Raw genomic sequence first — 12,303 nt, 5'->3', positions numbered from 1 at the left:
GGCTGTGTGACCCTGCCGTGGCGGCTCTGCCTTTGGTTTACTCCCTCGGTTCTTCCTTCTCGGGGCCCTGGGCCGGCCGCTGCCTCTTCCCGCCGCTCTCAGCCCTCACCACAAACCTCGGTACGCCCCTCCCCTCGCTCTGAGCTCTGCCGCGGCAGCAGCAACCTGGAAAAACGATTAAAGCTCTCCAACCTCGCCCCGGAAGCCCCGAGTCGTTTGTAGGCCGCGTCCGTGCTCCAGGGGCCGCGAGGGCCGGCTTTTCTGGGGGGAGCGAGTGGGTGTGAGCGCCAGGCTGTGGCCCAAGAGCCTGAGCGGCTGTTCAGGGGGCCGCCGTGCTCAGGGACCTTCCTCTGAGGATGAAACACAGCCGGCAGCCGCCCGGCACGGCTCCCCAAGTCCACCTCGGAGGTTTGGTCCTCGCTGCCCCCCTCGGTAGGAAGGAAGGCCGAGACGAGGGGCGCCCCTTTCGCAGGCTCGCTCTGCCACAGGCGGCTTTCCGGCCCAGCATCCCTTGCCAGGCAGCGGTGGGTGGGGGTGACGGTGGGCTTTGAGCAGGGCGTCCTGGGAGCCTAAAAACGGGGCTCTCGGGCACGCCATCTTTTAGTTGGGGTCTCAGGCAGCTCCCCGACGAAGCCTTCCCTATTTGGGGAGAGCGCCCCGATGAAGAGGCTCCAGGAGAGCTGGGGCTCTGAGGCAGAGTCCGGCTGGGCCCAGCGAGGCCTGGCCTGGTCGGTGTGACTCTGGGCAGGGTCGCAGCTAGGAGGGATCCGAGGCCAGACTTGGGCTTCCCCGGAGCCTCCTCCTCCTCTTCGGATATGATCACTTTGCCCTCTGCGTATCCAGAGAGAACAGAAAGGGCGGCGCCTCCTGGGGTGTCGGCAGACATAGGACGCCCTCGCTCTGGGCCAGGCACCGGGCTGGGTCCGGGCTGGGCTCACGGGCTCCTCCGAGTGAGCTCTGTGGGAGGCACCGCAGAGGGAAGGCGCCCGCACGGACTAGCATTGAAAGGAAGAACCCAGAAAGGCTCCGTGAAGAAGATGGGTTTTAGCCGGAGCTCGGGGGAGACGGGGAAGCAGAGAGAAAGGGAGAGAATTCCGGACCAGAGGACAATGGAGGGAGATTCGGGAATTCTCCAGCGAGAGGAGGAAAAGGCCATCTTTGTCACTGTTCTGTGAAGTGTAAGAGCCTTGAATGACAAATGTTTGATGGAGGAGGTGATGGAAACGCTGGAGTGACTATTGGGTAGAGGGGTGCCCTGCGCCGTGCTCCGATGGGGGAAGATGACTTAGACGAGGCAGGAAGCCTGGCCAGGGAGCAGGGATGGGGCCCTGCTCTGGAGCGATGGCAGAGTCCAGGGAGACTGTGCAGGGATGTCAGGGAGGTAACATGGCCCGGCCCGGCCCACGCTGGGTAGGTGTGGTGGGGAGAGGGAGGACGTGGGGGTGAGTTTGGGAAACTCAGAGATGGGAGGTGGGGGGGGTGGAGGGGCAGAGGGGTTGGGGCAGGAAAAGTAGATTTGAGGATCCTCAGCCTAGAGAGGGTCATTGAATCCATGGCCAGGGGGCATCGCATGGAGGGAGAAGGAAGAGGGGCAGAGGCTTGGGGGTGCCTTTTGGCCTCATCCCCCCGTCCTAGGCTCACCTGGATTTGTAGACTTCACTGACTACCTCTTGAGACTCGGCAGTAAACAAACGCTTCCTCTTACCCTGGCAAGTCGTCTGTCCAGGCCTCTCATTCCTATTGTTGGGTTTATTGTAGTGACCTTGTTTATGTCTAAGTCCTGTTGCCTTTCTAGGAGAAGAATCTAATGCCGCAATCTGCCCCCCACACCACCGTACCCCCCCACGGGGCATTTCCCCTGGTCCTTCTCGCAGGGCTCCTGTCCCAGAGAACAGCTTCCAGGGGGGCCGTGAAGAAGACAGAATCCAGGGCCACCTTGCAGTCAGGAAATGGCCCTTAGCCGGCCACAGTCTTGGGAAGGTGAACACAAACTCTGAAGTGAGATCAGGGAACCCCCCTGGTTTTTCTTTGCTCCCTGATGCTAGAATTTTGTTGTTTAGACATTTCAGTTGTATCTTGATGCTTCACGTTTGGGGTTTTCTCAGCAAAGATACTAGAATGGTTTGCCATTTCCTCCTCCAGTTCATTTCACACTTGAGGAAACTGAGGCAAACAGGGTGAAGTGACCTGCTCAGGGTCACACAGCTATTGAGTGTCTGAGGCTGGATTTGGACTCAGGAAGAGTCTAGCTGGCCCCACACAGGAATATTTTCCAAGTTACACAACTCTGGTATGGGCAGGATGGAAACTGTGGGTGCAGTCTGGAAGCTCCCTTCCCCTCATTCTTTTGTACCATCTTTCCCTTCTCTCCTTGAGTCTGGGAAGGAGAAGCTCCTCCAGGATGCTTGGCATCTCCGTGAGGCCAGCCAGACTTTGGAAAGGCTCATGTTCTGGGGAGTGGCGTGCGGATAGCGCTCTCTAGAGGAAGTGCCCCGGCCAGAGAAACTCCCCAGTGGGGCAGACAAAGGGATAGCCCCCCTCTCCTGCCTCTCCTCTATTGCTGTGTCCTCCCTGGCCCGAACCCCCTTTCCCACCGTCTCGTTGCAAGGCAGGCCTATGGAGAAGCCGGGCCCTGGGCCAGAGTCCCACCTGAGAGGGTCAGTCCTCCCCTAGCACACGGGAGCAGCCGGAGGCTCGGCGGTGTCCAGGGACTTGTCTTGGGTCCCCCACTTCCAGGAGATTCCGTCAGGGCCCTTGGCGGAATGTACTTTCTCCACCTCCCTGTGTGTCCCGCGGAGGGCACGTCAGATTGGGCTCCGGGGCCCAGAGACTGGCTGCTGGGGGCCGCTACGGCCCGGGGAAGCGCTCTGAGCTGACCTGTGCCCGGGAGCGCGGGGTTTCCCAGGAAGAACAAAAGGAGGAATCCCGGCACCCCCGTCGCAGAGAGCGGAGGTGTCGAGCCTCCTCCCAAAGGCCCAGCATCCACACGGATGACTTCCAGAGCTCGCCGTCTATTGCTCATGGACAGAACCGAGTGGGGTCCAGAAGAGGCGGCTTACAGAGCTTTATTGGAGGGGGAGGTCACAGCTGCCCATCACAGTGGGTTTCAAGGGTCTCGAGGGACGGGGCACAGGACCCCGGGGGCTGCCCTTTCAGTAGCTCCTGGTGACCCGTTCAACAGGCCAGCAGGAGCAAACCGTGGCGGGGAACCATCCCTTCACTGCCGTGTTCCCAGGCTTTGAGGAGGGACAAGGCTTGGCTGCCCTGGAGCCAACCCACCCGCTGGACTTGGCACAGTAGGGGGAGGCTAGGAACGGGCCAAGGCAGCGGGGCCTGGTGCCGAGGACGAGGGAACATCTCGCGTCACACCTGCTGTCCGTTCCCCACCAACCCGCTCTGGGACTGCTGATTGTGTCCATTGGCGAAGGTTTCCTGGCTTATGGAGGTGGAAGTGACCGTGGGGTGAGGGAAGGGGAGAAGGTCTACGCCAGAGACACGGCCACCTGCTCAATGAAGCTGGCCAGGTTAATGTCCCTCTCGGACAGGCCCGCACACTCGTGGGTACTCAGCGTGATGTGGACCTGGAAGGAAAAGAGGCCGAAGGCTAATTTACTCCGGATCAGAGTTACGGGCACACAACCTCTCTGCCCAGGATGCTTTGGGTCTCCACTCAATTCTCTGTAAAAGGTGGGAGCCCACCAGCCCACTGCTGGAGCCCACAAACACCGACTATTCTTGAACAGATTTGCTTTAGGCAGCTGTTCTCAAGCCTGTTAAAAAATAGAACTAGAGGCTGTTAGGGAGCTGGGTAGGCTTGGAGTCCAGAGGACCAGGGTTTAAATCTGGCCTCAGATCCTTCTAGCTGTGTGACCCTGGGCGAGTCACTTGGCCCCAGTTGCCTAGACTTTGTGTCCCTTCTGTCTTAGAGGCAGAAGGTTAAGGATTTTAAAAAAAAAAAAAAAAGAGAGAAGCCAACAAATCCTTTGCTGAATCTTCTCTGACTTTTTTTTTCTTTTTCTTTTTCTTTTTTAAATTTTAAACCCTTAACTTCTGTGTATTGATTTATAGGTGGAAGAGTGGTAAGGGTAGGCAATGGGGGTCAAGTGACTTGCCCAGGGTCATACAGCTGGGAAGGGTCTGAGGCCGGATTTGAACCCAGGACCTCCCGTCTCTAGGCCTAGCTCTCAATCCACTGAGCTACCCAGCTGCCCCCACTTCTCTGACTTTTAATGGATGTAGGGTTTCCTGTGTTTAACATTCCCATGATGATGAACACCCCTGAGTGCTCCTTAGGTATTGGGCACCCTGTGCCACCACAGTTAGCATCAAACCCATGCCCAAGTGCCAGACAGAGACCCAGACCTTTTCCCTAACTTTTTTGCTAATGGGCTCCAGGAAGATCACATCTAAACAAGGAGCGAGTGCAAAAAGAGAATGGGTTATGTTAGAGAACTTGAGGGAGAGGAAGGAGATCAGAATTGAAAAATAGCAGCCAACTCTGGTGATATCCCAATAGTGCTCCATCAAGCATCTTGGGAAAGAGACCTACACCTGGGCTGAATTCCATGTCTACTGCTTACTTCCTAGGGGCTCTTTGGATCTCATTTTGTCAGTCAACCAGCATCGAGGGAAATACAACTTGGGATGCTAGCTTTGAAACTGAGGTCTGGGTTTGAGTCAATAAGTATATATTTTTTAACTCTTGCCATCTTGGTTCCAAGGCAGAAGAGCAGCACAGGCCAGTGATTTGCCCAAGGTCGCACAGCCAGGAAGTGTTTGAGGCCATATTTGAACCCAGGACCTCCCATCTCCAGATCTGGCTTTCTATCCATTGAGCCATCTAGATCTCCCACAAGTCCATTAGTATGAAGCACCTACTCTCTGCTGGGCACTGTGCTGGATGCTGGGAGTACAAGAATGATACGGATGAGCCAGTTGGCCCCTCTCTGCCTCTGGGTAGCTCTGAGATGAGAAGTTTCTGATCTGCATTAGTGGAAGGCATTTCCACACCTGAAGTTTCCCATACTCCTTTGAAATCAGGCCCAGATTAAAAAAATACCCCGAAACATTTTGAGCACCTACTATGTGCCTAGCCCTGGGCTATCTAGAATCAGTTTTTAAAGGTAACGGGGACAGCCCTGCTTTCACAGAGTTCAATTTGGTGGGGCAGAAAAGATGTGGGGAAGAATACAAAAGCTGTTCCCAGTGACATGGCCGGTCAGGGAGGGCACAGAGGGTCAAGGAAGGCTCTAAGGAACTAGGGCTCCAAAGTGACCTGGGCATTGACTGGGAGGGCAGAGGTGGGAGTGAGGGAGGGATGGAGGAGCACAGCTCACCTTGTTGTAGACGTTAAACCATTCCGGGTGGTGGTCCAGTTTTTCAGCCTGCAGGGCGACTCTTGTCATGAACCCAAAAGCCTAGCGGAGAGAGAGAAACAAGAGCCCAGCTAACCTCCCAGGGGCATGGGAACAAAAGATGGCTCTCTAGCCTGGATTATTTTAAGGGGTACCTCCTCAGAGGCAGAGAGATGGGCTGAAATACCTTCAAAATGGCCATAAACTCAAGTTTGATGTATCAACTTTGATCTACTGAGGAAGAAACACCACCAACCCTGTTCACCTAAGGTGGAAACCCCAAGAAGACCACGAAAGAATGATGGGGGAAAGTCCTCTGGCTAGAGGAGACAGCCTGGGCAGGACAATCCCCTCTGTGAAGGGCAGTTAAATGATGCAGTAGATCGAGTGTTGGGCTTGGAATCAGGAAGATGAGTTGGAATTAGAATTCAGGCATCTACTAGCATCATGACTCTAAGCGAGTCACTTAACCTCTGCCTCAGTTTCCTGATCTGTTAAGTGGGGATAATAATAGAATCTACCCCCCAAAATTATCATGAGAATCCGCTGAGATAGCAAGAATGTTGGTAAACCTTAAAGGGCAATCTAAACATTGTTTAGTTGTTTCCCAGTTGTGTTTAACTCTTTATGACCCTTTATGGGCTTTTCTGCACAAAAATACTGGCGTTTGCCATTTCCAGCCCCATCTCATTTGACAAATGGGGGAACTGAGGCAAACACGGTTAAATGACTTTCCCAGGTTCATTCAGCTAAGTATTTGAGGCCAGATTTTAACTCTGGGAGAGAAGTCTTCTTGACTTCAGGTCCAGCACACTATCCATTGTACCATCTAGCTCAGTGTGTTCCCAAACTTTTTTGGCCTACCAATCCCTTTCCAGAAAAAATATTACTTAGCCCCCTGGAAATTAATTTTAAAAAAAATTTTTAATAGCAATTAATAGGAAAGATAAATGCACCTGTGGCCATCACCGCCTCCCTGGATCGCTGTAGCACCCACCAGGGGGCGGTAGTGCCCACTTTGGGAATCCCTGACTTAGCTGCTCAGTTATTTTCAGTTATGTCTGACTTTTTATGACCCCATTTTCTTGGCAAACTTATTGGAGTAGTTTGCCATTTCCTTCTCCAGCTCATTTTGCAGATGAGCAAACTAAGGCAAACATGGTTAAGTGACTTCAGGGTCACGCAGTTATTATGTGTCTGAGGCTGGATTTGAACTTGGGAAGATGAGTCTTCCTCATCCCAAGCCCCGTGCTGTCTTCCCTGCACTACCCAATTCCTCCATCTAAATGTCAGCTGCTATCCTAGTTAGATCGAGGGGATGCCCCAGCGTTCCTTGAGTCACCCGTATGGCCTCGGCACTGTGGGTCAAGCCACATGGACCCTGTTTTCCCCCATCGGTCTTCTGTGGGGAGCACCTTCCTCATCAAAGCAGATGAACAAAGGCTTCCAAGAGAGCTCCCCCAAAGGGCCCCGTGAGGGGAAAGCGTTCCTGGAAGGGGCAGTTCCTTAGCTTCCCGATAACCTCTCCTCCAAAGGAATTCAGGGGCAGCCCCAGGCTGCTCTCTCTGCCCAGGCTCCTGGGTCCATACCCGGTTGAAGTCCTTAAAGTGGAACTGCTTGAAGATGGCGTCTCGGCCTTCCACCTCATTCCAGCCCACGGCACGCAGGTTGGGCAGCAGCTGCTCTCTCTCCTCCGCACTCAGTCTGTGAGCTTTTCCTGCCTGAGAGAGAAAACAGGAGCCGTAAGTCTTGTCTGTGTGGCGTGGTAGAAAGAGAGCGGACCTCGGAGACCAGGGCGCGCTTATCGATGCCGGGGCCAGGCAAAAGGAAGGACAGCCCCAGGGGTGGAAGATCACCTGAAGCAGGGGGCTGAGGAGTGGGGATGGGGAGAGGGAGGATGTGCCTGAGCACAGCCAGGAGGGGAATAAAGCACAGCCCATCTGATCCCATCCCCCAAATGGAACCTACTGTCTGGGAGATCCTGAGGCAAGACACAGCCTCTCTGCAGCCTATGCAGCCTCTCAAGTGACAAAGAAGGTGCCAGCCTGCATTGGCAGAGGGTGCTTCCTCTCTTGGGAGTTCCTTGCACCATTAAAACCACAAGAACAAGTTCCTAGATCACTTCAGGAATTTCCAAAACTGGAAGGGAGCTAGGTGACTTAATGGATAGAGAGCCTGATCTGGACACAGGAATCCTGGGTTCAAATCTGACCTCAGACTTCCTAGTTGAGTGACCCTGGGCAAGTCACTTAACTCCAATTGCCTAGCCTTGGAAATAATGCTTAACATCCATTCTAAGACAGAAGGTAAGGGTTTAAACAAAACAAAACAAAACTGAAAGGGACAAGGTTGATAGAATATGGGGTTGAAGGGCTAGAGGACCTGAGTTCTTCTAGACCATCTGCTGACTGGCTTTGAGACCTTTCATTTTTGTATAGTCACTTCAGTCTTTTTTGACTCTTCATGACCCCCCTTGATGGGGTTTTCTGGGTAGACATACTGGAGCAGGTCACCGTTTCCTTCTTCAGTTCATTTTCCAGATGAGGAAACTGAGGCAAACAGGGTAAGGTGACTTGTCCAGGGTCACACAGCTAGTCAGTGTCTGAGGTCAGATTTGAACTCAGGTCTTCCTTACTCCAGGCCCAGTACTCTATCCACTGTAGCACCTACTTCCTTTGGGACCTTAGCAGGCCCTTTAAGGCTATGGAGTGTAATCCTGAACAGAAATCCCCTCTACAATGCTGCCTGCCAGCAAGTGGCTATCCAGGTATTCCTGGGAAGTGATGGTAAACTCACTAGCTCATATCCATTCTTCTTCCAGAAAACTCTAATTTTTTATTTTTATATTCTTAGATAGAGCTGAAATTTGACTCTTTCCAGCTTCCACCTCTTGCTTCTCCTTCAGCCTTCTGGAGTCAAGCAGAACAAGTCTACCCATCTATCTGGCAGCCCTCCATATAGCCTCGGGGCAGCTATCATGTCATCTTCAATTGGATCTTCTTAGGGCCCAAGTCCAAGTCCCTTTACCATCTGGGTCCCCTTAGGCAAGCCACCTTCCCGCTTCAGGTCTGCCTTTGATTCCTTCTCAGGAAAGTAGCCAGAATCCTGGCTAAGTTAGAACTTTTGTTGCAATGGATCCTTCACCCAAGCGCAGCCCCAGCCAGCCCAAGCCAAGCTAAAGGGCTCTTATTCTAAGAAGCCGGGGAAGGCAAGATACAAACTAGAGACAACACAAACATTTAAGGAAGGAGGTTGGCCATGGTGGTGATCTGCTCTGCTGCAATTCATTCTTTTCTTTTTTAAATCATTCCCTTCTGTCTTAGAATTGATGCACAGTGTTCTTTCTAAGGCAAAGGAGTGGTAAGAACTAGGCAATGGGGCTTAAGTGACTTGCCCAGGGTCATACAGCTAGGAATTATCTGGGGTCACATTTGAATCTAGGACCTCCTGTCTTTAGGTCTGGCTCTCAATCCGCTGATCCACTAAGCTCTCCTTCCAGCTCATTCTTTCCCTCATTTCCTAGAACCATAGGCTAAGGAGGATCTTGGGCTCCATTTAGTCTCCTCTCTCTTAGTACAATGAGGAAACTGAGGCCAAGAGAAATCAAGTGAGGAGAGTGACTTATTTATGATCACAGAACTTCTCTTATTGATCATTAATGCAGACCAATCCTATAGGTGATTCTTAGATCACAGGATCATAGGTTTAGGCCAGTGATTACCAAAGTGGGCACTATCACCCCCTGGTGGGTGCTGCAGGGATCCAGCAGGGCGGTGATGGCCACACTTTTTTTGTATTACATTCTATTCTGAGTTCAATAAATAGTTTCATAATTTCCAGGAGGCGCTAAGTAATATTTTTTTCTGGAAAGGGAGTGGTAGGCTAAAAAAGTTTGGGAACCACTGGTTTAGACCTTAGAGATCATCTAGTTCTACCTCCCCATATATGCCCTTTCCACCAGTTTTCTAGATGAGGAAACTTGAGGCTCACAGAGGTTAAGAGACTTGACTAAGGAAACTAGATGCATCAGTGGCCCAGGGGATAGAGTCCTGGACCTGGAGCAAATCCAGGCTCAGATGATGTGACCCTAGCCAAGTCACTTCACCTTTGCCTCAGTTTTACTCAACTACAAAATGGAGATTATAACAGTGCCTATCTCCCAAGGCTGCTGTGAGATTCAATGGGATAATAATTGTAAAGCACTTAGCACAGTGCCTGGCACATAGTAGATGTTTAATAAATGTTTGTGTCCTTTCTGGCTGGTCTTTATTCAGTGAGTATCAGAGCCAGGTCCTCTGGGTCCTAGTCCAGAGTTCTTTCCAGGTACCATGGGGACTCCCTAGTTACTGGCACCATGCAAGAGGCAAAGAAAATACAGAAGAGATGCTCCCAGCCTTCAAAAAGCTAATAATGTTATTGGACACTGGATACAGAGACCAATATGCTCATGAAGGATTGGATTAAACAGGCTAGAATAATGGACCAAGATGTTTCCTGTAGACACACAGAGCAGAGAAAGCTTTAATAAGAGGAAGGACCAATGATGGCTGGAGTTCTTTATCAGGGAAGACTTCCTCAAGGAGGAAGGATGTGAGCTGAACCTTTTGGGTTTGAGTGGACAGAAGTCTTAGCACTTCCACTAGGTTATAACATTATTACAACAGGCATGTGCCTTGCCAGTCTCTGTATCCCCCACAGTGCCTGGCACATAGCTGGGGATTAGTAAATGTTTGTTGAATTGAATTATCCCTCTGTCCCCTCCCCTCCTTCTTTTCCTATTGGAGAGCTGCTGAGGTGGTAGAACACCACGGTGGGAGGAAAGACTCAGAGTAAACAGATCCAGAAAGCATCACCCCTGCCCTTTCAGGCTGCCTGATAAGCTCCATCCAAGTATCTTGGCAACCAGACGTCATTGTCAGGCTGAATCTTAATATCTACTGTCTGGTCTGTTAGCAGCTGGAGGGCGAGGATGGGAGTGGGAGTGGGCAGACAGGACTCAGGGATGGCCTTGGAGTGGGTGTGATGGCTTCTCTTCAGAAAGGGTCTCTCTCCCACCAGATGTCCAGATTCAGTGGCCTCAACAACACCTACACCTTTCTGATCTGCAGGTTAAAGGAGGGGAAGTGATGACATTGGCAAGGAGAATCACAGGCAGATTCCCTGTCAATCGTCCCCTAGTCTAGCATCCTGGACTGTGAAGGGCTGGAGGAAAAAAATGTCCCCCCACCCAATCCTTCTTCCTGCCACCCTATTTCTCCCAATGAGACACACTCTTAGTCAGTGGAGACCACCCAGTGAGAGCTCCCCGCTGATGTCTGATCCCTTCTCCCCTCCCATTTTAAGGCTTTGCTAAATTATCTCTAGGGTTCATTTTAGTTCTAAAGTTCTGATTAAACCTGAGCAAACAAATGCCTGTTTGCGAGGCAGTTTCCTGCAGATGTGGTTTCCTATATCCATTCATCTCCTCCCCATTCCCCCTTTACTCCACCAGCCTCTGAACTGGATAGAACATGGCATGGCTGAAGATGAGATTGATCCTGGCCAATGTGGCTGGTTCACTGCAAACCCGTCCAGGAAAACATCTCCCAGCTGCCTCTTCCTGTCCCAAAGGCTATACACACCTTTGCCAGGCTCACAGAGACCCTGGCGCTCCCTCCTTCAGAAACCCATGCCCTTAAGAGGCTGGGGTCTGCTGCTTCCCTCAACTTACCCAAATATATCCTTTGGGATCTCAGATTTAGAGTTAGAAGGTTAGATGTTCTTCCCTCTCAGAATTCCAATGGGAGTAAAGTTTAAGTATTACCGATTGCCACTCTCTTCCTCTCCTTATGATAAGGCTAGTTGAATTCTTCTCCTTTATAGATGAGGAAACCGAGACCCAGCAGAGAGGGGTGGAATTACTTAAGATCATACAAGTACTAAGTAGCAGAGCCGAGATTTGAACTCTGGACCTCTGCCTCCAAGGGATGGGCTTTGCCTACTTTTCCTCTCTCATCTTGCCTTTTTCTTTTTTCTTTCGGAGTGTCAGTACCACCCTGCACTTTATGGTCATGTAGCCTTCTCTTCCCTACCGATCTGTTGTATAGGGCCATTCCACAGGGATTCAGATGGGAAAGGGTCTCAGAGGTGGAGATCCTGGTGGCACCATTTGCCCTAGGACCAGCCAGGAGAGAGGAAACCAGCCTTAAGTCGCAGGGCTCTCTCCCCCTCCCAGCACGCCTAGCCAGGGTCCCCCGGCCCCCCAAGGCAGTCGTTCTCTGTCTGTGCTCCACGAGGAGACCTCCAGGATTTCAGGAACTTTGCTGGCCCCGCTGCTCCCCCTCCCCCTTCCCGGGAGCTGTCTGCAGGAAGGAAGCAAGCTGTTGATTAACTGATGGACTGGACTGTTCTGCCTTCTCTCCCAGCCCTCCGTGACATTAATCCTGTGTCTTAATCTGTTTGGCCCCTTCCTCGAGGCTCCCCCCTCCCCGGCACAGCGGCCCTTACCATGGCAGAAGCGGCTCCACGAGAGAATCTCCCGGCGAGCAACGGGCTCCGGCGGAGGCCCACAGGAGCTGGACTGGCCCAAAGAGGGTGGCTCAAGCAGCTCGAGGCAAAAGCTCCCGGGCGGCAGCTCTGATCCGAGAGGGCGTGGCGAAGGGCTTAAATCCACCCACCCTCTGCCAACAGCTGTCTGGCTCCTCTCCTGTGCTAGCCAGCCAAGGCCAGCTCTCAGGGGAGGGAGGTCGGTCCGCTGAGGGGTGGGGAGAAGGCCCTGGTGCGTAAGGGGGCAAGGCCATTCCGCCTTTCCAGCTCTCAACTTAGATTCTCTCCCATTTAAGTGACTAGACTGTCACGATGGACTCTCCTCTCCCTATTATTCCTCCTTGAGGGACCCGCGCTATTTTCTAATCTGAGGTCCTGGCCCCCCCACCCCCGGCTCTCTTTTCCTGATCAAAGCTTCCAGAAC

The 12,303-nt window shown here is 52.4% G+C and overlaps 1 protein-coding gene across 1 annotated transcript; it reads right to left on the bottom strand.

The window, feature by feature from the left end:
* Positions 1 to 3,049: 3,049 nt before the first annotated feature.
* Positions 3,050 to 12,009, bottom strand: PCBD1 (pterin-4 alpha-carbinolamine dehydratase 1). The gene is made up of 4 exons (XM_044683985.1): positions 11,841 to 12,009; positions 6,944 to 7,075; positions 5,337 to 5,417; positions 3,050 to 3,581 (listed from the first exon to the last, which is right to left on the bottom strand). The coding sequence occupies exons 1-4, from the start codon at positions 11,841 to 11,843 to the stop codon at positions 3,483 to 3,485; spliced, it is 315 nt and encodes a 104-aa protein (XP_044539920.1). The 5' UTR covers positions 11,844 to 12,009; the 3' UTR covers positions 3,050 to 3,482.
* Between the last annotated feature and the right edge of the window lie 294 nt (positions 12,010 to 12,303).

Source organism: Gracilinanus agilis, unplaced genomic scaffold (genome assembly GCF_016433145.1).
Source record: "Gracilinanus agilis isolate LMUSP501 unplaced genomic scaffold, AgileGrace unplaced_scaffold39785, whole genome shotgun sequence".
In the NCBI taxonomy this organism is placed as follows: domain Eukaryota; kingdom Metazoa; phylum Chordata; class Mammalia; order Didelphimorphia; family Didelphidae; genus Gracilinanus; species Gracilinanus agilis.
The sequence above is the reverse complement of the archived record's forward strand: the minus strand, read 5'-3'. Positions and strand labels throughout refer to the sequence as shown.